The sequence below is a fragment of the Sinocyclocheilus rhinocerous genome, unplaced genomic scaffold (assembly GCF_001515625.1).
Source record: "Sinocyclocheilus rhinocerous isolate Xijiao unplaced genomic scaffold, SAMN03320098_v1.1 scaffold1028, whole genome shotgun sequence".
In the NCBI taxonomy this organism is placed as follows: Eukaryota; Metazoa; Chordata; class Actinopteri; order Cypriniformes; family Cyprinidae; genus Sinocyclocheilus; species Sinocyclocheilus rhinocerous.
In genome coordinates, this window is record NW_015662166.1 from 437,671 (window position 1) to 460,296 (window position 22,626).

At 38.5% G+C, this 22,626-nt stretch overlaps 3 protein-coding genes, 1 long non-coding RNA gene and 1 pseudogene across 7 annotated transcripts in view; 1 reads left to right on the forward strand and 4 right to left on the reverse strand.

Annotated features, from left to right (window-relative positions):
• Positions 1-3,768: 3,768 nt before the first annotated feature.
• On the reverse strand, positions 3,769-6,872 carry LOC107727709 (keratin, type I cytoskeletal 13-like). The gene is made up of 7 exons (XM_016537661.1): positions 6,259-6,872; positions 6,082-6,164; positions 5,381-5,537; positions 5,000-5,161; positions 4,571-4,696; positions 4,102-4,103; positions 3,769-4,021 (listed from the first exon to the last, which is right to left on the reverse strand). Exons 1-7 carry the CDS (start codon positions 6,772-6,774, stop codon positions 3,883-3,885), a joined length of 1,185 nt encoding a protein of 394 aa, XP_016393147.1. The 5' UTR covers positions 6,775-6,872; the 3' UTR covers positions 3,769-3,882.
• A 330-nt stretch (positions 6,873-7,202) lies between these two features.
• Positions 7,203-22,626, reverse strand: part of LOC107727717 (keratin-associated protein 6-2-like) — a 16,418-nt gene continuing 994 nt past the window's right edge. The window contains exons 2-6 of one of the 4 annotated variants that reach the window (XM_016537669.1): positions 21,394-21,531; positions 20,887-21,096; positions 20,317-20,424; positions 20,092-20,286; positions 7,203-7,212 (exon numbers count right to left, since the gene is read on the reverse strand). In XM_016537669.1, coding sequence (XP_016393155.1) covers positions 20,171-20,286; positions 20,317-20,424; positions 20,887-21,096; positions 21,394-21,531 — 572 coding nt within the window. In that variant the 3' untranslated portion in view covers positions 7,203-7,212; positions 20,092-20,170. Of the gene's footprint in view, positions 7,213-20,091; positions 20,444-20,610; positions 20,630-20,886; positions 21,097-21,393; positions 21,532-22,626 lie in introns of all 4 variants that reach the window. The other 3 variants (XM_016537667.1, XM_016537668.1, XM_016537666.1) reach the window with 3 other exon arrangements.
• Positions 10,223-12,370, reverse strand: LOC107727710 (keratin, type I cytoskeletal 13-like). The gene is made up of 7 exons (XM_016537662.1): positions 11,915-12,370; positions 11,523-11,605; positions 11,281-11,437; positions 11,034-11,195; positions 10,822-10,947; positions 10,521-10,741; positions 10,223-10,355 (listed from the first exon to the last, which is right to left on the reverse strand). Exons 1-7 carry the CDS (start codon positions 12,353-12,355, stop codon positions 10,223-10,225), a joined length of 1,323 nt encoding a protein of 440 aa, XP_016393148.1. The 5' UTR covers positions 12,356-12,370.
• Positions 15,722-17,680, reverse strand: LOC107727711 (keratin, type I cytoskeletal 13-like; annotated as a pseudogene).
• LOC107727718 (uncharacterized) lies at positions 18,313-19,249 on the forward strand. Its single transcript, XR_001638390.1, has 2 exons — positions 18,313-18,698; positions 19,014-19,249. It is a non-coding gene; the product is annotated as an uncharacterized LOC107727718 (long non-coding RNA).

Consider the following 22,626-nt stretch of genomic DNA (forward strand, 5'->3'; position numbering starts at 1 on the left):
TCTTTCAAAAAACATAAAATACCTTAGCCTGAAGATCCTGTATGGTGACAAAGTAAGCACTGTAGTCACGAGCAACAGGGGAGGCTTTGCCATCTAGGAACTGGCGGATCTTCAGCTCCAGATCAGCGTTGGCCTTCTCCAGTGAGCGCACTTTGACCAGGTAAGCAGCCAGGCGGTCATTGAGGCTCTGCATGGTGAGTTTCTCATTGCCAACGATGCTGTTGTCTGCAGATCCTGACGCGCTGAAACCTCCAACAGAGTAAGTGGCCTTGGAGATGCGGACCCCTGAACCTCCTGCGCCGGCGTACACGCTCCCGGCCCTCGCGGTGCTCATGCGGCTGCTTCCCACGCTAGACGTGGATATACGCGTGGAGCCGCTGGAGGACATGTAGCTGCTGCGGGTGGAGTAGGTGGAAGCCATGTTGACCAAGACTTTCTGTCTGCGTCTGCTCTGGCAAGTCAGTAAATGACGGAAGGAGAATGCCAGCTTCTTTTATAGAGTGAATTTGAATATAAGACAGAAAGCCTGGAATTCCATGCATGTCATCTCACTGCATTCGCTGGAACGATTCCAGCGACCTTAAAGGTCACACCTAAGGTGAAATGTAGGGTAAAAGACACTGTTAGCAAATCTTCCAGCTTCTGTTTGACTTTCGTGCACATTAATGGCAGTACAAACACTCTGAAAAAATAAAAAGATCACTGATATAATATATCAATTATAGCTTATTATATATAGATAATAAGCACAAATCAGCAGATTAGAATGATTTCTGAAGGATCATGTGACACTGAAGACTGGAGTAAAGATGCATTGCATCACAGAAATTAATTGCATTTTAAAATATCAAAATAAAAAGCTGTTATTTAAAATTTTAATAATATATAATAATATTACTGTTTTTACTGTATTGTATTAGGCCTATTTTTTTCTCAAAAGTAAATGCGTCTTGTTTTTAAGATGTTAGATCAATTTACTGGAAAACTATTTATTTTATTCATTTTTATATTATTTATTTAATTTACGTTGAAAGAAGATAAATAGTAACACATGATGGTTTTGCAATCCAAAAAATGGTTTATTTCACCATAGACACTTTCTCCCCTTCTTTTGGATCAATTATTATGCATTATGGTGTTTTGTTGACTTTTTCTTAGTTATTTTGTCATTGTTTAAAGATGCAAAGGTTGTTGAAATTCAGGCTAAAAAAATTTAGAAACAAATTCTGTGTAGAGAACCCTGCAGCACAGCGGTTTTCATCCTAGAAACTAGAGAGTCCTAGAGAGTTTAAAGACTTGTTTCCATTAGTAACAATTATTTTCAACAGACCTTTCATTTCAACACTCCACAGGCGTGTTACCACAGAAATTAATTCTGCTTACTGACTAGACCACGTTTCTTTTATGGGCTTGGCTGGGCTGGGCTGGGCTGAAAACACTTCTGCTGTTGATGCGTTTGACATTTGCGGTTTCCGTATGTACAGCAGCATTATGATGGAAAGGTGAGGTTTATGAACAGATTTACACAGGAACTAGATTTGTTTGTTTGCCTTTTGTTATTTTAGTAGTAAGTGAAATATCTTTCATTCCAGTTTGACCTTTTAGGTACTTTTGCAACATAGCAGAAAGTAATTTGTCAAGATTGTGCAATGCTAACTGCTTTTTCATTTTACACAATGACCCTATACTGACCCTATGCTACATTATCCAATATCTTATCTTGTCTTGTGTTTTATGTATTGATAATTTCTTATTTTTTAATTTAATTTTAATCTTATTTTTCTGTTTGTAACTCATTTATATTCTTAAAAAATTACGTAATGCACTTGCAAAATATCTACTCAATAATTGTAGCTTGTTTTAGTAGTTTTTATGTGATTGAACTGGAAAACATTTTTAAAAAGACATTTTAAAAAACAATAAGTCATTTTAAATTATATTAAATGAAATTATATGAAAGACAATTCCAAAAAGGCGTGCATAAATGCATCTATAAATACATCTATAAACCATGCTGGTTGTTGGTGGTTTGATGCTGGATTAACTAGTTGACACAAGGAGTCAAAGTTTGACTGGTTAGCATAGTCAAGTTTGGATGTAGTGCATTCTGTGGACAAAAGGCATATTTCTCTATAGATGGCCATTCAGAAGTAGCTGTGTATTGTAATGAAATGTTTTGCAAGCAACGTATAAATCAAATATTTCATTATATTAAATATGCTCTTTAAAACATTTTCCTCTCTCCTTTGTCCTCCTCCTCCCCAGGCTAACCGAGACTTGTCATTTGCACTTATATATTTTTGCTCTTCTGTTAGTTTTGACTGCTTTTATTGTCCTCATTTGTAAGTCGCTTTGGATAAAAGCGTCTGCTAAATGACTAAATGTAAATGTAAATATTATAGTTGATGTTTATCCTTGGCAGATTTTTGGAGGTCTCCTACAGGAGAAATGGATTTATACTCCTTGGGTGGATCGTCAAAACACATATATGTGAGATTTGTCATTCCCACATAAAAATGAATGTTTACTCTCATTACCATTGTTTTTCGTTCATTCACATTCATATTTATTTATTCAGCAGGTTCTGTCATCTTTGCAAGTTTCTTGCCGTCTTTTGTAACTAGTTTACATAGTTCACGTTCTGATACATATCTCTGTGGTTTAGCTAACCTAGTTCATAATGTTGTTTGTCTGCTGTGTGTGGATTAAAACTATTGGACAAAGTAAAGACAGTCAGCAGTCATTTGAAAACATTACACACTTAATTTAATGTAAATGTTTCTCACCTGGATTTAATTGAGGATGTGGTCGGATTGGGATTGGACATGTTTAATGATGCATTGGTACCAAGTTAAAGGAATTCCCCAAATGAAAATTTGCTGAAAATGTACTCACCCTCGGGCCATCCAAGGTGTAAATGTGTTTGTTTGTTCTTTGGAAGAGATCTTGAGAAATTTAGCAGTACATCACTTGCTCACCAATGGATCCTCTGCAGTGAATGGGTGCCGTCAGAATGAGTCCAAACAGCTGATAAAAACATCGCAATAATCCACAAGTAATCCACCTGATTCCAGTCCAGCAATTAATATCTTGTGAAGTGAAAGCTACATGTTTGTAAGAAACAAATCCATCTTTAGGGCATTTTTTAATTTAAATGTCTCTTCTGGCCAAAATATGAGTCCATAATCCATAACAATTCTTCAGTCACCCTCCAGTAAAAAAGTCCTGCCTGTCCTCTCACATCAGAATCCACCGACAAAACTGTTTTGGACTGTTTTCACTTGTAAATGGTGCTTGATCTGCATATTTCTCTCCTGAATCAGACAAGACAAAACCTTTTCACTGGAGAAAGCAATATGGATAGAGAAATTTTACTGGAAGCAACAGTTTAAAGTTAAAACGTATTAATGATAGATTTGTTTCTTACAAACATGCAGCTGTTCGCTTCACAAGATGTTAATTGATGGACTGGAGTCGTGTAAGTTACATGTGGATTTTTGTGGTGTTTTTATCAGCTGTTTGGACTCTCATTCTGACGGCACCCATCCATTGGTCAACAAGTGATGTAATGCTAAATTTCTCCAAATCTGTTTCGATGAAGAAACAAATTCATCTACTTCTTGCTTGGAGTTGTAGTAAATTTTTGTTCTTGGGTGAACTGTTCTTTTATTATGCCAATGTTAATATACCCTTTTGGGATCTCTGGTCACTTAAACTGAAACATCTCTAAATTGCATCCATATACAATAGATGACATAACCACTCACATTTTGTCTTTGACATCAGTTTTATTGTTGTAAATGCTCAAAGACGACCACCATATTCTGACAGCATGAGCGGAGCTAAAGGTCTGTTCTCCAACCAACACGAGTCTGGTGGGCTTCACTTAACAAGGGATGTTGAAGAGGAAGAAACCACCGTCCCACCATCAAACACCTCTTCCACCACAGTGATCACTGCTGTTTTGGTGGTAGTGATCGAGCTGGAGGAGGAGCTGGAGCCAGAGCCAGAGATTGTGAGGCTGTTTGGAAATAAAAATACCCAACCAATTAAACCTGTAAAGCTCAATTTGTAGCGTCTTTCAAGCTTTAAACCACAAACTTCTACAGAACCCCAAACTAACTATTCTCATTTAAAAATAAAGGTTCCCAAGGGCGTTTTCACGGCAATGCCATTAAAAAACATTTTTGATATCCCAAAGAACCTTTAAGTGAACAGAATTTAAAAGAACCATTTTTTTTTCTTCGTGTGAAGGACATTTTAATAATATAAAGAACCTTTGTCCATTTTGTGGAATGGAAAGGTTTCATAGATGTTAGAGATTTATAATTGGAGCCATCAATGCCAATAAAGAAATGTTTATTTTTATCAACACTACTGCCCAGACGTTTGGGTTCAGTAAGATTTGTTTTAAACAAATGAACACTTCAGCAAGGATGCATTAAATTGATAAAAATTGACAGTAAAGACATTTATAATGTTACAAAAGATTTCTATTTAAACAAATACTGTTAGTGTCACTTGTGTCCAAATAGTTTTGGGGCTGTACATTTTGTCTACACATACTAACCATGGCAAGGAGAGACTGAAGCTCAATCTCCAGTGACTGTACTGTGCTCTTCATTGTGTTGACCTCAGTTTTCGAAGTCTGCAAGGTCTCTGTGCTTGTTGCAACCTCTTGTTTCAAGGTCTCGGACTGCAAAAGAAGTGTTTTAAAACGATCGTTTAAATTAATACATGCATAAGCCCAACATAGGGTTAGCTGTGCCAATGTTTCTAGACTTAAGGGACGTACATACTACTTCTCTATAAAAAACACAAATCATCTTTGCAAGAACTGATCAATCATTTTCTAACTTGTTTTAATTCGGTAGATGTTTTGCCTTTCTTTCATGAACTATTGTTATTTTATTTCCAACATTTTTGAGGTGGGCTCCTAGACTGCATATGTCTTTATGAGTGTTTGTTATCAAAGAATCAAGTTCTGGACTGAACCAACCTTCTGCTGGAACCAGCCTTCAAGGTCTCTCCGGCTCTTGGATACGACAGTCTCGTAGTGCTCACGCATCTCCGCTAGAATTTTGGTCAGGTCTTCCTGTGGTGCTGCATCAACCTCCACATTGACCTGTCCACTCATCTGATCGCGTGAGGTCAAGAGGTCCTGAAGATACATCATATATGATTTTCAAATATCTTCTCATCACCTGTTCATTCTTGCCTTCAAGTGTCATGGAATTGAAATATGTTAGAAAACAGTGACATCTAGAGCTTAAAGCTATAAAACACCTGTGTGACCTGACCTCTTGTCTAAAATGTTTAGCAATTCTTAGCATAATCTTGTGTTTTACACTTTCTTAAAGGTTTTGCAATGATTTACTACCTCCTCATGATTCTTCTTCATGTAGACCAGCTCCTCAGTGAGCCCTTCGATCTGCAGGTTGAGGTCTTTATGACTCATATTGAGCTCGCTAAGCACAGTCTTTAACCCTGCAATGTCTGCCTCCACAGACTGACGCATTGCCAGCTCGTTCTCATATCTGTCCAATAGAAAGCAACATTATACAAAAGAACTGTCTTTTATCAACATCAAGAATTTTGTTGCTGTGACTGGCTATTTTCCCCATTCTACTAGTTTTAGAAGTTCATTACTAGTTGAAGAAGATATTTTTAAGAATGTTGACAACCAAAGAGTTGATGGTAGTCATTCACTTCCACAGTATTTTTTTCCATAATACGGAGATCAATGGCTACATGCAACTGTTTGGTTATCAACATTCTTAAAAATATCTTACCAATTTGAATTTGAAATATGTTATTTTGTGTTCAGCAGAACACAAGATTTGGAACAAGTGAAGGTTGAGTAAATGATGACTGAATTTTCATTTTGGGGTGAACTGTCTCTTTAAAAGGTCATTTGGTGTGACTAATGGATTGTTAACATTACTTTCATCTTTAACATAATTTAAAAATGTGTATAGCATATCACATTACCCAAAATTTTTTGTCGTTTTTCTATAATTTCTGTACACTTCCACAGCAATTATTCTATACAAATGTAATGAAAAATGAAACAAATATTACTTCATTCTGAAGTCATCTGCAGTCAAGCTGGCATTGTCAATGCTGAGGTGGACTGTGTTCTTTTCCTGCATGGCGCTCTGGATCTGCAAAAAATGTGAACTTTTTTATGGTAATGAAGATTATTAGGTTATGCAATTTCCTTACAGCATTAACCACAAAGTATCAAGCTAGACCTACTTTAGCCTGGAGGTCACCTATAGTAGCTTCGAAGGCAGAGTGGTTACGAGCAGTGCCAGTAGGAGAGATTCTGGTTTCAAGAAATTGGCATATCTTCAGCTCGAGGTCAGCATTGGCCTTTTCAAGGGAGCGGACCTTCTCCAGGTAAGCAGCCAGACGGTCGTTGAGATTCTGCATGGTGAACTTCTCGTTGCCAATGATGCTGTCATCCGCTCCTCCACCGACGCCGAATCCTCCTCCAGCTGCAGCACCACCAAATCCCCCGCCGAATCCTCCACCAGCGCCTCCTCCAGCACCAAATCCACCTCCAAAGCCAAAGCCGCTTCCTGAGCCTGCTGAGGCCATGGAGCGAGAGGCACTGGAGATACGGACCCCTGAACCTCCTGCGCCTCCATACACGCTGCCAGCCCTCATGGCGCTGATGCGGCCACTTCCTCCACCTGAAGAAGAGAAGCGTGAGGAGCCCATTGAGGACCTGCTGGAAATGAAGCTGCCGCTGGAGAAGGTGGTAGCCATGTGGACGGTGGTTTGTGGTCTTACTCTGCTCTGGCTGGAGAGTGAGTACAGTAGAGCAACTCAGGGTCCTTATATATGCTGGTAGCTGACAAAGAAGGACGCGCTGACCTTATTCTCATCAAAAACTTTGCTGACAGCAAGGAATTCTGTCAGCTTAAATCACCTGAAGTGAAAGGTGACGCTGAGAAGTAAGATTGGTTGATTGATCTTACCCTCAAGTGAGCAAGATAGACGCTCACATTCCCCCCGTAAACCTTTCCCCAGATAAAAGCAGCTCTGTACATGTTCAAACTTTTATGGAGGTTGCTTGTTTTTCACTGCTGGTTTTACTGTAGTAAAGCCCCTCATGCTCTAAAAACCTTAAATATTCAATATCACTTTTATAGGCCGATAACTAACTCTAATGATTCACTCATTTCAATATATTACTTTTCAAATCTGGGGCACAAAAAAATCAATGCAGAATTTGAACACCAGTTGCATCATATAAAAGTGATGTAGATGTGTTGGAAGAAGCAAGCTTTTCTGCAACAAAAAATATGTAATTAAACAAGATATGAACCTACATGGAGGTATGCTGATCTCACTGTCAATTTAAGATTCACCTAAAGCAACATATGATATAACAATTGTAACTGTAAAGAGTGGATTCTAGTTTGAAACATCTCATGTTTGTGCATGCACTACACAGAGCAGCAGAATGTTTCCCACCAAGTTCAGCTTAACATTAAATTTGTCCCTTAGGCTGTTGAGCTGAAGAACAGATCTCTGTATTATCAAGAGATTCATGATACATTTTATTACTTCTCATACTGTTAAATTTGACATCAGTGTTTTTTGTACAAATCTTACTTTAAAAAACTTTTAAAATTAGGCTAATAATTATATTTAATAATTATAATAACTAAGTGTAATATAAATGTGTGTTTCTTGTGATGGATTGGCCATCCATCTGGGGGTGTTTGCTCCATCTGCAGCCCAATATGCTGGAAGAGACTACAGAATCCCTGCAGAGAACAGGCAGTTTGGAAAATGGATGTTTAATATAATAAAAATATTTGAATGGAATTTGATTAATTATACAGTGTACCCAAATTTTAAAACTCAATTTCAGATTATTCAGTAAATATAATACTGAAAAGAAATTAATACATCAGTGTTATTCCTGCTTCCTGTTTGCAGTGCTGCTGGTTTGTGATTGTAGCTTCGTGTAGCTCTGTTTTTCTGTAAAATCTCTATTACTCTCTGTTGTTTAAAGTGATAAAATATAACTTAATTCCCACCATATTTCTGATATTATCTATCAACCTAATCTGATTAATTTGATCGTTCGCTTTTATTCTAAAACCGCGAGTGCAGCGCATCTGCATTCGTTAGCTTGTCATTAGTGTTTCCATTCGTGCCTATTGCTTTTTTCTTTCGCTCCGTTTTTTTTTTCACAAGTTCATCAAACAACTGTGGTAAGTAAGAATCATTCATCAATCACGGTGAGTAATGGCTTTTTCTCCTGCTATTGTTGTTTGCACCGCTTGCCACATGTATAGTTTATCTCTCTCTGTCGGCGACAAGGGATTCTTGCATTATTGACACACTATTTTCCTAATTAATGCTGTTCAGTTGCTTTGACACAATCTGTATTGTTAAAAGCGCTATATAAATAAAGGTGACTTGACTTGACTTGACATCATTCTTAATATTTATACTCAATTTCATATTCATTAATTGGCATAGAAAGTGTCACCAAGTTTCAAAATGTAGAGTTCAGCCCACTTGAGCTGCAGGAATTTACAGTGTCTGACCACTCCCTATTTTGCTTATGTTCAACAAGTCATAAACTCTGTTCAGAAGGTCCATGTTCCATGTATAGTGCATTATACACTATTATAGTGTATACAACATTATAGTGTTGTCTGAATTCTGAGTGATTAAATTAATTCCCCAAATATGGTTCACTGTTGTATAGCCATAATGCACTCTTTATTGTTTCCAACAACCAATGTAGGCCTACACTATGCTATAGCCTACTACCAATAATCAGAAAGTTTACAATTTTAAAGTAATTCAGAGTCTAAAACAATGGTACTTGTCTAATCACGTTTTTCGTAAATCCAAGAAAATCCAAGCTTGTATAGCCTAAAATTTACAAGATGGCTTAATCTCAGTAGTACAAATACATGTAATACAAAAAAATACAAAAAGTATTTTTGTTAACAGACCTCTGCAAACGACTCGCCTAAACTCAAAATTCGCGTGTCTAAATCCCATAATTATCCGTTTTAGAGCAGTTTAGCGAAATGTATGTCAAATCTTTGTTTAAAAAAAAAAAAAAAAAAAAAGGCTGGTTCTTGGTCTGGAACATAGGAAGCGTCGATTTACTTACTCGACCACAAGAGCGCGCGCGCCGGACAGGAATGGCGCGTATTTCTGAGGGAGAGTTTTCAGCGAGGTAAGACCTGTTTTTATACAGTTTATGGGTAATACACTTGAATTATATCTCGACAAATAAATAAATGTTTTGTTTAGCCACAAATTATATCACGTAATGTTTATGGCAAGTTATGGAAGTATCATAATATTAATCACGTTAAAATGCCTTGAGTAGAAATGTTTAATGGGATTAGCTTGACTCACTGAAGCTAATGGTTTTAATCTAAAGATTGTTGTAGAGATATCCTTTCGAGTTTGACTACTTACGTAAAAACAAAATGTTATATTAATCCAAGTATGTTAAAAGGATAGTCTCTTTCACCCAGATGTACTACATTAGTCATAACAATACTTCTACTAGTTAAAGTTATAATATTTCCAAAACATTTACTTTAAATCGAATTTGTGCATGAGCTAATTGTACATTGTGGCATTCACAATCGGCCTGCTTGAATGTTTACTTGCTATAATATTTAATACTTTCGGCTATTACTGACGGATGTCATGCCTGCATTTTGTATTTTTTTTTATTACTTTTAAAATTTATTATTTGATTTATTTATTTAGAGTCTTGGTCCTAGCACTCTTGGTGCCAGGGGTGTGAAAACATTCCCTTTGTAACAACTTAGTTCTTCACATTTTCTTAAAGCTTTAACAACTATAGAACTTGTTAGTCCAGTGGATTAGTTTTTGTTTGATGTGCAATAGGTCTCAAATCCCAACATGTCATCTTCTTTCAGTAGATTTTGAAATCACCAGCTGTCAACTGGATTACCCCTTACCCTTTAAAGTCATCTTGAGAACAGTGATGTAATTTTGCCTTTTAGTTAGCTGTCATTCCATTTTTACCACAACTAGGCTAATACAAGCAGATCTATTTTTTTCCCCATTTAAAATCTTTTGCATACATTTTTACATTGTGCCATAAAATATGACAACAAAACAGACGAAAATAAGACAGACACTCGAAATGCATAGTTTGTGCACAGTTAGTGCAGTTTATTGATTTCATCACTCTGAGTTAGGATGTTTTTGACACAGTCTCGCTTTTAGACTGGGAGGATGAGCTGACAACTTTGCCATCCACCACCTCTTCCACAATGGTTACCACTTTGCGTGTAGTCGAGGATGTACTTGAGCTTGAGGTTGAGACACTGCAGAGGTACAAACAAATAATATTACTCTATGGAAATGCCAGACAGATATCCATCTCACTTTAATTTTGTTTATTATAATAAACCACCACTGCTTATTGAAAAACGGTGACACTACTGTCTAAATGTTGTTATTAAGAGATTTTTATTCTAGTTGTGTCTCACCTTGTAGCCTCTCCATCCAGAAGTCTTCTGTACTCTGCAATCTCCATCTCCAGTCTGGTCTTGATGTCCAGAAGCATCCTGTACTCTTGCCCTTGGCGCTCCAGATCGGCACGAAGCTGCACCAGCTGCTCTTCCAGGCTGGTTACCTGGAACTGGTAGTCGGACAACATGGCAGCGTAGCAGGCCTGTGTGTCTGCCAAAGTGCCTTCCAGTGATGCTTTCTGTTGGGGAAAGCTTAGTTATTCTGTGTTCTATGCAGTGTGATGACCAAAATTTACAAGATTCATCTCTGCCTGCTTACCATGCTGAGTTGGGACTGTAGCTCGATTTCAAGACTCTGGAGTGTGCGTTTAACCTCTGTGATTTCAGATCGGGATGTTTGAAGGGTTTCTGTGCTCACTGCAACTTCCTTGTTGACTGCTTCACTCTATGAGAGACAGCAAAGCAGTCAGACCTTTTGTTGATTTTCATTAAAACATTGCCCTTTTAAAAAAAACAAAAAAAAAACATTACCTTAGCCTGGAACCAGGCCTCAAGATCTTTGCGGTTCTTGGCAGCAACTGCCTCGTAGTGTTCACGGATTTCAGCCATGATCTTTGTCAGGTCTTCCTGTGGTGCCGCGTCTACCTCTACATTGACTTGTCCGCTCACCTGGACACGTGCTGCCAAGAGTTCCTAAAGATGCAATAAAAACCACTGAGCATTTGCCTCACATACATTTCAAGAGGAACTACTGAGTGTGAACCCACCACCAACTTACCTCCTCGTGGTTCTTCTTGAGGAAGATCAGCTCTTCTTTTAGACCCTCAATCTGCATCTCAAGGTCAGATCTGGCCATTGTCAGCTCATCCAGCACCCTCCTCAGGCCAGCAATGTCTGCCTCTACAGACTGCCTCATGCTCAGCTCATTCTCATATCTGCACAAAAAATAAACTCATTTAAATGCTTTAGACCTTTTGCAGATGTTGAAAATGCTGTTTGTTTATGTTGCTAGTTACTTACTTGACCCTGAAGTCATCTGCAGCCAGCTTGGCATTGTCAATGCTCAAGTAGATGCCTCCGTTTACACCAGTGGCATGCTGAATCTTCAGGGGCACAGATTGAAAAAAAAGAGTCAAATTGCATTCCTGAGAAATCCAGTGTTTTTCACATTCTCTGCACATGAGGAACCATAGGATATTGAGGGATATTGGCACATAATAAATAAATGAAAAAGGGTCAAATTTAGATCACTCTTGCAGTAATTGAGAAATTCAGTGTTCATTAAATGCTTTGAATATATGCTTTATGCTTTGCAAATGGGGAACCATGGGATATATAGAATTGGTTCATTTTTGTCTAAAGGTAGTTTAATGATTGACTTTACTCTCATGTTTTATAGGTAAGTCACGTACCTTGGCCTGGAGGTCACTGATAGTAGCATAATAGGCACTGTAGTCACGAGCAGAGGGGGCCGTCTTGCTGTCCAGGAACTGGCGAATCTTCAGCTCAAGATCATCATTGGCCTTCTCAAGGGAGTGCACCTTCTCCAGGTAGGAGGCCAGACGGTCATTGAGGTTTTGCATGGTGGCTTTCTCGTTTGCAGACACATCAACAGCATCAGACAGGTTGAAGCCAGTACCACCACCAAAACCAGCACCACCACCGAAACCAGCACCACCTCCTCCAGCAGAGAAGGAACGAGAAGCAGAGGTACTGGAGATACGGACCCCGGTTCCTCCTGCTCCCCCATACACACTACCAGCACGCATGGCTGTGACACGACCGGCTCCTCCACCAAAGTGGGAAGAAATTCCTGAAGACATGTAGGTGCGGCTGGAAGAAGAAGTCATCATTTTGAAGAAGGCTTGTTGTCGTCCTCAACTCTGGCTGGAGAATGAGAGAGCGGATGAGTGAGGAGAAGACGACCCCTGTTCCTTTTATGTGGACAAAGGGGGTGGACCATAAAACCCTTGCCCCATTCCCTAAGGCAGCAGGCGTGGCTGAAGACAGGTCTGCATGGTATGTTAGCGTTTTAGAGTTTCACTTAAATTCCTCAATAATTCCTTACATTTTGCTCTAAGCATGAAGCCACGGATTGACGGAGATGTATTTTTTGAGCTAACAGTTTTGTTTAATTTACTCATTTCTTTCTACTTTAATTAAATTTTAATGTTTGAATTAGGAATTCATAGTATATTGGCCGTCATATCCTATCAGTCTGTTAAGTAAAAATGGAATAATATATTTAATTGAATATATTCAGTAAACCATAGCTAAACTGGACCCTACAATATGCGTAGTTGACCTTTCTATTGTTAAACACAAATAAAATTAAATGCTTACTTAAAGCCTACAATATATATATATATATATATATATATATTGTGCTGGACACATACATTTTATTATTCTTTGTTATGTTCTATTCTCTACATAGGTGTCTTTCTTTATTCCAGTGGTTCATAATAGGCCAATTTTTAATTTGGGGGTAAAAAAATATTGTTTTTTCTAAATTGAAAAGCAGTTTTCCACTACACATGTTAGCTGGTGACACAAAAAATACTCACTTTGGAAGACCACATTTGTACAAGCTTTATGTATGTATAATAATATAAATCACCAGTTCTTGGCATTGATTACAAATCCATTACCTAGTTTGCATATGTTTTTATATGAATTATTTTTTACAGATTGTGAATTTAAACAATGCAGTTGTTGCCTAATGTCCCTACTGTTGCATCAAAATGAGCTATATTAAACACCAAGCGATTAAAAGTAGGTTTAGCTTGTCTGAAGGGGTTTCGGATGACCTGCTAATGATAATCAGGCTTGTTGCAAATAGAAAGTTTTATTTTTGTGTGCAACAAAGTTGTGTTGTGCAACTTTTAAATATTTCGAGTGTGGAGTGAATGTAATACTGTAGAGCTTAACACAGTGAATATTTATATCTAATGTTGTTTCATTCTAAAAAATATATGAATTTATTATGTAAATTCCTAACATTTGTAGTTAGAGCTAATTCTTGAGTGATGATTTTTAGATTTTGCCTTCAGTTTTAATTAATTCTGACCCATATTAAGTTGAAGGTACAGGAGGCAATGTCCAGAAACTTTGTTGTGTCCCTCCCGGTAAGTATGTGGTCATGCAACAAAATGTATTTTATGGCACTACACTTGCTGCAGGGACAGTCACCCAGAGCAGTGTTTCTCAAACCTGTTTCTGGAGGCACATTGTTGAATCAGGTTTTTAATAAGGAAAAGTTTGAAAATAGGTATTGTTGGTGCTGGCCTAGAGCTAAAGGTTATGTCCTTTGCTCAGGGCCACACAGGTGATGACCCTTTAAGGTTTGACCCTGCAACATTTACCAGCCTATGTCAATTTAGTAGTATTGCTCACATACCTTTGGTGCTTTTATAGGCAAACAGTTTTAAATACACTTCATACAAATGTTAATATTCATTCATATTTTTTCCATCCTGACCTTGGTCTGTTGATTACCTGATTTAATTTGGTGAGGATCAGAGAAACTTAGAAGTAAGAACAGTGCTGGGTAGTAACTGATTATATGTAATCTGGATTACGTAATCAGATTCCAAAAATTGAGTGCTCTGGATTATATTACATTTTAAAATGTTTATAATGAGATTACAATTACTTATGGATTACATGATTACATGCTATTCATAAAATGGCAGTGAATTATTTATTATTTATTGATTCTCCTTAATACTTCTTTTTTTCTCTTTAAAATTTTCCTTTCCAAAAATCTTACTGTGTCAGACCATTTAGATTTGACTAAATTCCCAATATAAAATGTTAATGCCATGTAAGTAATTTTGCAATCCACGCTTCTGAATTTGGCCCTCAAGCAATTAGCCCATGTATGAAACAAATAATTATGCAAGTTACTAAACATTGGTGATGATGAGTAGCTGTGAAATGTCTTCATCATATCCAGTAACCTTTAATAATTGTTAGTTCTGGAGGGCTGAACAAAAATATTTCAAACCTGGAAGACTTAAGACGTGTAATGTCTTTGCTGTTTTCATGTTTATTAATGTTTGTTCATTTAATGCAGGGATTCTGAAACATTTTTGTCAGCCAAATCCCTTTGGCATAAAATATTTACTTGAAATATCCCTGAGGAAGTTAATATTTTAATAATTTAACAAGGCATTTGCATGTTCACAGTTCTCTGGTGTCAGTTAATAGTCACATTGACATGCAGGTAAAAAATAAAATATGTCTGTTTTTTAGTGTTCAGGTGTTTTATTTTGATTGCTTTGTTATAAAAATTTTTTATATACTTATGACTGAATTAATTATTAGTTTTTTTTTAAAAACTCACAAACCCACTGCCGTTCTTACATTAACCCCAGTTAGGGAAACCTGGTGTAATGTAATGTTTAATGCACTTAATGATGTTGATATCAAATAATGGAATATATTTCCTTAACCTTGGCTTTTTTTATATCAGTATGATACATTTATTGGTAGGTTTAAAACAAGTTAGAAAAGTAATCTAAAAAGTAGTCACAATACATTACCTAAAATGAGTAAAATAAGATTGTCACAAACTACAATTTGAGATAAGTCTCACTTCCTTTGAGACATTTATCATCAAATTCATTATTTGAAAAGTTATTAAAAATCAACTATCTATTTGGTAAGTTTTGTGAGGCTGTCTTAAGACCATCTAAGTTTATATTAAGTTTATATTATCTTTAAAACAGTCAAATGATTATTCATGTTATTATAAGAAACATCAGAGAAAAGAAAAGTGATGTCCATTAGAATAAACACTAAGTTTGAACTGAATAAAATAATCTGTTGATTGGGGCTTGTTCAAATTACTTAATAAAATATCCTAATAAACAGTAATCCAATAAGTCAATGGCCTTCAGAACTACTGAAAACATTCATTAATTTTGAAAAACCGAAAACCATTAAATGCATGCAGTGTAACCTTATTTTTTTCTTATTTTAATGATTTATACCAATATTTGCAATACTTGAGTAAGTTGTGTTACCCTGTTTATGAACAAAAATAGTAGTTTTATAATGCTAGCTAATTATTGGTTTTCATAAGACTTTTTTATACTTGCCAAAATAGGAGCTGATTTTATGCAAAGTGCAAATGACATCAAAACAAGACATACACAAAAATGCACAGTTAGACCACTTTATTGGCTTTTCATCACTCTTTTGTAGATAGATTTTGCTCAAGGGTGGTTTTAAGACACGGTCTGGCTTGTAGACTGGGAGGATGAGCTGACCACTTTGCCGTCCACCACCTCTTCCACAATAGTTACCATGTAGTCAAGGTTTTGCTTGTGGTTGAGACACTGCAGAGGCAGAATACAAAGATTATTAAATAATGGCCACTTAAAAATTAGAAAGTTAATGTTTAATTTACGTACTGTTCTTAAAAGATTTTGTTGTAGTTGTGTCTCACCTTGTAGCCTCTCCTTCCAGAAGTCTTCTGTACTCTGCAATCTCCATCTCCAGTCTGGTCTTGATGTCCAAAAGCATCTGATATCAGATCGGTACAAAGCTGCATCAGCTGCTCTTCCAGGCTGGTTACCTGGAACTGGTAGCCGGACAACATGGCAGCGTAGCGGGCCTGTGTGTCTGCCAAAGTGCCTTCCAGTGACGCTTTCTGTTGGGGAAAGTTTAGTTATTTTGTGTTCTATGCAGTGTGATGACCAAACTTTACAAGATTCACATCTGCTTGCTTACCATACTGAGTTGTGACTGTAGCCCAATTTCAAGACTTTGAAGTGTGCATTTAAGCTCTGTTATTTCTGATCTGGATGTTTGGAGAGTTTCTGTGCTCACAGCGACTTCTTTGTTGAGGGCTTCGCTCTGTGAGAGGAAATCCATCAGAAAGCAGTCAGGTAAGTCTTTTGTTGGTTTTGATTATTGCAATCTTGCAAATTTTACAGACTAATTCTCATTTTACCTTAGCCTGGAACCAGGCCTCAAGATCTTTGCGGTTCTTGGCAGCAACTACCTCGTAGTGCTCACGGATTTCAGCCATGATCTTTGTCAGGTCTTCCTGTGGTGCCGCGTCAACCTCTACGTTGACTTGTCCGCTCATCTGTGCGCGCGCTGCCAAGAGTTCCTAAAGACGCAATAACAAACCACTGAGCATGTCCCTCATCAGGAAGAATAACGGGTTTATTGAAGACTATCAATCAAGCACCAACTTACCTCCTCGTGGTTCTTCTTGAGGAAGATCAGCTCTTCTCTTAGACCCTCAATCTGCAACTCCAGATCAGATCTGGCCATTGTCAGCTCATCCAGCACCCTCCTCAGGCCAGCAATGTCTGCCTCTACAGACTGCCTCATGTTCAGCTCATTCTCATATCTGCACAAAAATGAATCCATTGTAAATGTTTTGGATCCTTTATAAAAATTTGTGTTTTTTTCATAGTGCAAGCCTTTAAGTTGCAGACTTACTTGACCCTGAAGTCATCTACAGCCAGCTTGACATTGTCAATGCTCAAGTAGATGCCTCCATTTACACCAGTGGCATGCTGAATCTTCAGGGGCTTGGAAAGAAATGCATCAAAGGTACATTTTAGATCTCTCTTTTATGAATACTTGTGTTTTACACTGTTTGAATATATGTTATGCAAAAGAAGAATGATGGTAAATTCACAATTGGTTAACTTTTGTCTAAAGGTAGTTTAAAGATTGACTTGACTAATATGTTCAATAGTAGGGCTGCACGATAAATCGCATGCGATATTTAACGCGCATCCTGTCAGAAAGCCTAGTTAAGTCACATACCTTGGCCTGGAGGTCACTGATAGTAGCATAATAGGCGCTGTAGTAACGAGCAGCAGGAGTGGCCTTGCTGTCCAGGAACTGGCGAATCTTTAGCTCAAAATCAGCATTGGCCTTCTCGAGGGAGCGCACCTTCTCCAGGTAGGAGGCCAGACGGTCATTGAGGTTTTGCATGGTGGCTTTGATGAAACCAAATGAAACCATTTCAACCCTTTGTAGTAAACTTGATTGTTATCAGATCATACAGAACCCTCCCCAGACATGATAAACCTGTTTCATCTACTGAATGTGTCAAGATTTACATCAAACTGCCAGGTATTTAAATTTTATTATGTGAAGCCCTGTCTGAGATATTCATTTGATTATGAAATCAACAGATCTCAGGATTGCCCCCTCCAGAGCAGATCATTCATAGAGGTGGTATCTGTACATGTGGTAGGATGACAGTACAACAAACACTTTTCATGCAAAGTTCATTAGATTTAATACAATGCGGGCCTCTAGTTTTTATCTCTGTTCTTTCACTCATAGAATGCATTGATTAGATTAACTTAGATGTAATCGGTTTTATCCAATGAGAAAAGTAACATATTAAACTGCTTACCCCTCAGCCTATAAACCCACTGGGCAAATAAATCTGACTAAACTTAATGACAGAAATTTGAAAGTCAGGTTGAAAGTGAACAGGCAGGTAAAATAACTCCCACAGCATTTAAATTATGCAGAAATTCACTTGTGATTGTACTAGATACTTCAAAGGTATCATAAATCATCATGAACTCAATTTAGATACTTTAACCGTTTTATTTTTAATTTTTAACAAACTTGATGTTTTCCCTGTAGATCTGAATGAAATGTTTAGCCTCTAAGCTATCAATGCTCTGAATTTTCTGTTTGTGATTTCCTTGGTCTGAAATTATATTAAGAATAAATGCATGTTAAACTGTTTATAATGCTATATAAAACATATAATTGTTTCTTAAGTTCTTTTGTAGAAACAATGGAAAATGGACAAAAACAATATGAGTAGAGATGTCATTGTAGAGTAGCATAGGCTTAAGAACAGTTGTAATCAGCTAAAGGAAAAAATGCTTGTAGCATCAGGTTACAGCTGCCAAACCTGAGGAATACCATGCAGCTGCACAGATTTTCAAAAGCAGACCAGGTGTGATGTTCACAAATGGTATGAAAGACTCTACAAGTGTACTACAGTGTAACAAACTCATGGGATTGTACATTATTGTTCCTCCCAAGTACTCAGCGACCAAGTGACATGTTGTATCTCTGACATGTTGTGTTGTCTTACAGGCAGGATCAACTAGGTTGCTGGAGAGAATAGTGTGCAGCAGTCATTATTTATGAGGCATTCTCTTCAAAAAACTATTTGCCATTGTTTCTGTGGTGGTAAGTACACCAAGAAAGTGAGCTTGCACTGCTCTGCTGCCTAGAGTCACCCATTACTGAACTTGTTAATGAAAATGAAACACATTTTTCATGCCATTATTTCAAGTGTGCTTAAATTGTTGGATTAAACAAAGGAGGTCTAAAATACCTGAAGAAGTTGTCTGTTAGCATCCCATTCACTGCAATGGCAGTGCTTCCAGCCCCGGAAGCACACATCTTTTTTCAAATGTATATGTTGCTTGCAAAAACATTGATTTCACCTAATTACAGTAAATGGCCTTCAATGGAGAAACTTTTTTTTTTTTGCCTACATAGGCCTAGTGGTTGTCGTGTGGGGAACAAGAAATGCAGAAGAAAATGAGGATCTACGTGCAAAGTGGTTTATTAATAGTCCAAAGGAAACAACAACAAGGAACACAGAGAACTAGAAGAACAGGGACAAGAAACTAACACCAAACAATGACTGACTTAAGGTAACACAAGGACCATGGGCGACATTTGATTCTTGAGTCAGGGGGGGCAAGAAAAAAATAAATAAATAAAATAAAAAAAGCAAAATATTTTTTTTCCGGATGTAAGCATTAAAACAATGCCCTACCGTATAACAATGCATCAAAGCAGCCAATACAACACAGTCAAGAATAACTTAAAGGGGTCATATGATGCTGCTAAAAAGAACATTATTTTGTGTATTTGGTGTAATGAAATGTGTTTATGCGGTTTATTGCCACCGTTTAGTAAACTGTGGAGATTTTAATCTTGCTGCTGACTTGAATGGCGATGCTTCCTGTTTTTCAGTTGATGGCCTTTCATTTTTAACCAGAAATGTGCACGCTGCTTTTCTGATGTTCACTGTTTTCCGTGTCTTTTTCCCGTGTCACTTGAAATGTGTCTGTTTTGAATCGTTGTTACCAATGGCGAGACACGGCGAGGAAAAAATAAATTATATATTCTGTCATAAGTCGCATACCATTCATTCATTGCTGAACTTTCTACCGTCCGTTACTGGAAATTAAATTAAATGACTGGTTGATATGTCTCGATCTCAATAAAGTTTACACACACTTTTGGTCCGCGAATTAGATCTTGCTCGGGTCGCGCGCTGTCGAGGTTTGGCCAGGACCGGCTCCAGAATTAAATCACTGAGGCTGCTTTCACATATATTTGATGTTATATGTTATAAATATGCGGATGTCATTCCCAAAACTTTGCAGGGTGTAGGCTGTGTGTCCGAAAAACAAAAGTTTCATACAAATTCTGAATGGATTATACCCTAGAAAGTACGCAAAGCGCACTCCCTTTATCACAAGCGTCACTCATCTTCGTTCATCGTGATCTCACAAAGTTCCGTTATAATGAATTAAGCTCTCTAAACATTTACATTACGTCAAACTGTGAAAACATGCCATATGAATAAAGCACTGAATTGAAAAGATCTCCAGTAGGTGTTATGCAAAATTCCCATGACCGTTTCAATGACCACATCCCTGACCTTGACCGCTTCCCTGATCATAACCGCTTCCCTGACCATAACCGCTCCCCTGACCGCTTCCCTGACCATAACCGCTCCCCTGACCATGACCGCTTCCTTGACCATAACCGCTTCCCTGACCGCTTCCCTGACCATAACCGCTCCCCTGACCATGACCGCTTCCTTGACCATAACCGCTTCCCTGACCCTGACCGCTCCCCTGACCATAACCGCTCCTCTGACCGCTTCCCTGGCCATTTCCCTGACCGCTTCCCTGGCAGTTCCCCTGGCCGCTCCCCTGGCCATTTCCCTGGCCGCTTCCCTGACCGCTTCTCTGACCATTTCCCTGACCGCTTCCCTGACCATTTCCCTGGCCGCTCCCCTGGCCATTTCCCTGACCGCTTCCCTGGCCGCTTCCCTAGCCATAACCGCTTCCTTGACCATAACCGCTTCCCTGACCCTGACCACTTCACTGACCATAACCGTTCCCCTGACCGCTTCCCTGACCATAACCGCTCCCCTGACCGCTTCCTTGACCATAACCGCTCCCCTGACCACTTCCATGACCGCTCCCCTGACCGCTTCCATGACCATTTCCCTGACCGCTTCCCTGGCCGCTCCCCTGGCCATTTCCCTGGCCGCTTCCCTGACCGCTTCCCTGACCATAACCGCTTCCCTGGCCGTTTCCCTGACCACTTCCCTAACTGCTCCCCTGACCATAACCGCTTCCCTGGCCGTTTCCCTGGCCTCTTACCTGGCTTCTTCCCTGGCCACTTCCCTGGCCATTTCCCTGACCACGTGGTTCACTGCATGCACGGCCACTGGTGGTTGGGCAACATTTCTGTGTGGTAGGACACTGGCCATCATGGAAACAGCTTTCAGCACACAGTGGAATGTTCTTCAGTTTGGGACATTGACCCGGCTTCACTGCATGGACACAGATAGTCAGCTTTAGTTTGTGCATATAGACAGTATGCCACCTCAATATACAGCACGAAACACTCAAAGCATTAATAGCAAGTTTTACCTACAGAGTGAACTATATTCAAAGTATTTTTTCTCTTTATTTTGTAAAGTCATTGTGTTTAAAACTATCCTAAGGGATGAATTCAAACCTACTTTAGACGAGAACAAAAGGCAAAATTTAAATAATAATAATAATAATAATATCATCATCATTATCATCATCATCAACAACTGACCAAAACAATATAACACAAATACCTGTATATGGAGCTGTACAGTAACGTCCACATCCATTGCTGCAGCACTTCTCATTGTTGGGACAGTTAGAGTCACTCTTACAGGAACTGGTACATAATCTTCTTCCAGATGATTGGGGTGGACACCGTCCTGGCTTTGCTGTTATACAGACACCATCACTGAATGCTGAACATTTCCATTCACTTAAATTAAAAAGTTTTGTAACATTTTACTGCTTAAACAAGAGGATCATTAGGGGAGGCCAGGGAGCGCAGTTCCTGCATTTGTAAATCAGGGGTTTAGCAATAAGTCTCAATGAATTCAAACCTACATACGAGAAGAACAAAAGGCAAAATTATAATAATAATAATAATAATAATATCATCATCATTATCATCATCATCAACAACTGACCAAAACAATATAACACAAATACCTGTATATGGAGCTGTACAGTAACGTCCACATCCATTGCTGCAGCACTTCTCATTGTTGGGACAGTTAGAGTCGCTCTTACAGGAACTGGTACACAATCTTCTTTCAGATGATTGGGGTGGACACTCTCCTGGCTTTGCTGTTATACGGACACATACAAACCCGTAAGACCTTCGTTCATCTTCGGAACACAAATTAAGATGTTTTGGATGGAACCTGAGATCTGTCTGACCCTGCATAGACAGAAACGCAACTGAAATGTTCCCAAGTCCAGAAATGTAGCAAGGAGATCGGTAAAATAATCCATGTGACATCAGGGGTTCAACCGCAATTATACGAAGCTACGAGAATACTGTCGGAGCAAAAATTTTAGATATAACAACAAGACGGTTCATTCATAATATTATAAAAAAAAAAAATCAATAATAACTCACATCACTCATGAAGGTATCCATTATCACCGTGTGTGTGCATGACCTCCACCCACCCTGCTTCTGATGACGTCGCTCGTGTTTTTTTTTGTTTTTTTTCACCTTATTTCAAATTACGACTAACACTTTTCTCATCCTAATTTTACAAGTTGAAAGTTACAAAACAACACACGCACAGCGCTGACTGACTCTGATAACGGCCGGGTGTTCTCCGAGTCCGATCGACTCTGGTATTACACACAATGTTAAACAGACCCGGGACCCGAGGTAATAGATTGGGACCCGACCCGGACCCGGCTGACCATTTAAAATAGAGACCCGAACCCGTACGGATCCCAGGTCGGGTCCCGGGTCCTCGGGTCTCGGGTCCTCCGTGTAGACCTCTAAT

What these genes read in the sequence shown, in the direction of transcription:
- LOC107727709 (XM_016537661.1), bottom strand. Translation starts at nt 6,774, where the DNA reads ATGGCTACCACCTTCTCCAGCGGCAGCTTCATTTCCAGCAGGTCCTCA. An exon ending in GCAGATGACTTCAGAATGAA is followed by an intron (nt 5,538 to 6,081) that starts GTAATATTTGTT and finishes TCTATTGGACAG; the next exon opens with ATATGAGAACGAGCTGGCAA. An exon ending in AAGGCTGGTTCCAGCAGAAG is followed by an intron (nt 4,697 to 4,999) that starts GTTGGTTCAGTC and finishes CTTCTTTTGCAG; the next exon opens with TCCGAGACCTTGAAACAAGA.
- LOC107727710 (XM_016537662.1), bottom strand. Translation starts at nt 12,355, where the DNA reads ATGATGACTTCTTCTTCCAGCCGCACCTACATGTCTTCAGGAATTTCT. An exon ending in TCAAGAAGAACCACGAGGAG is followed by an intron (nt 11,196 to 11,280) that starts GTAAGTTGGTGG and finishes TTGCATCTTTAG; the next exon opens with GAACTCTTGGCAGCACGTGT. An exon ending in TACAGTCCCAACTCAGCATG is followed by an intron (nt 10,742 to 10,821) that starts GTAAGCAGGCAG and finishes TTTCCCCAACAG; the next exon opens with AAAGCATCACTGGAAGGCAC.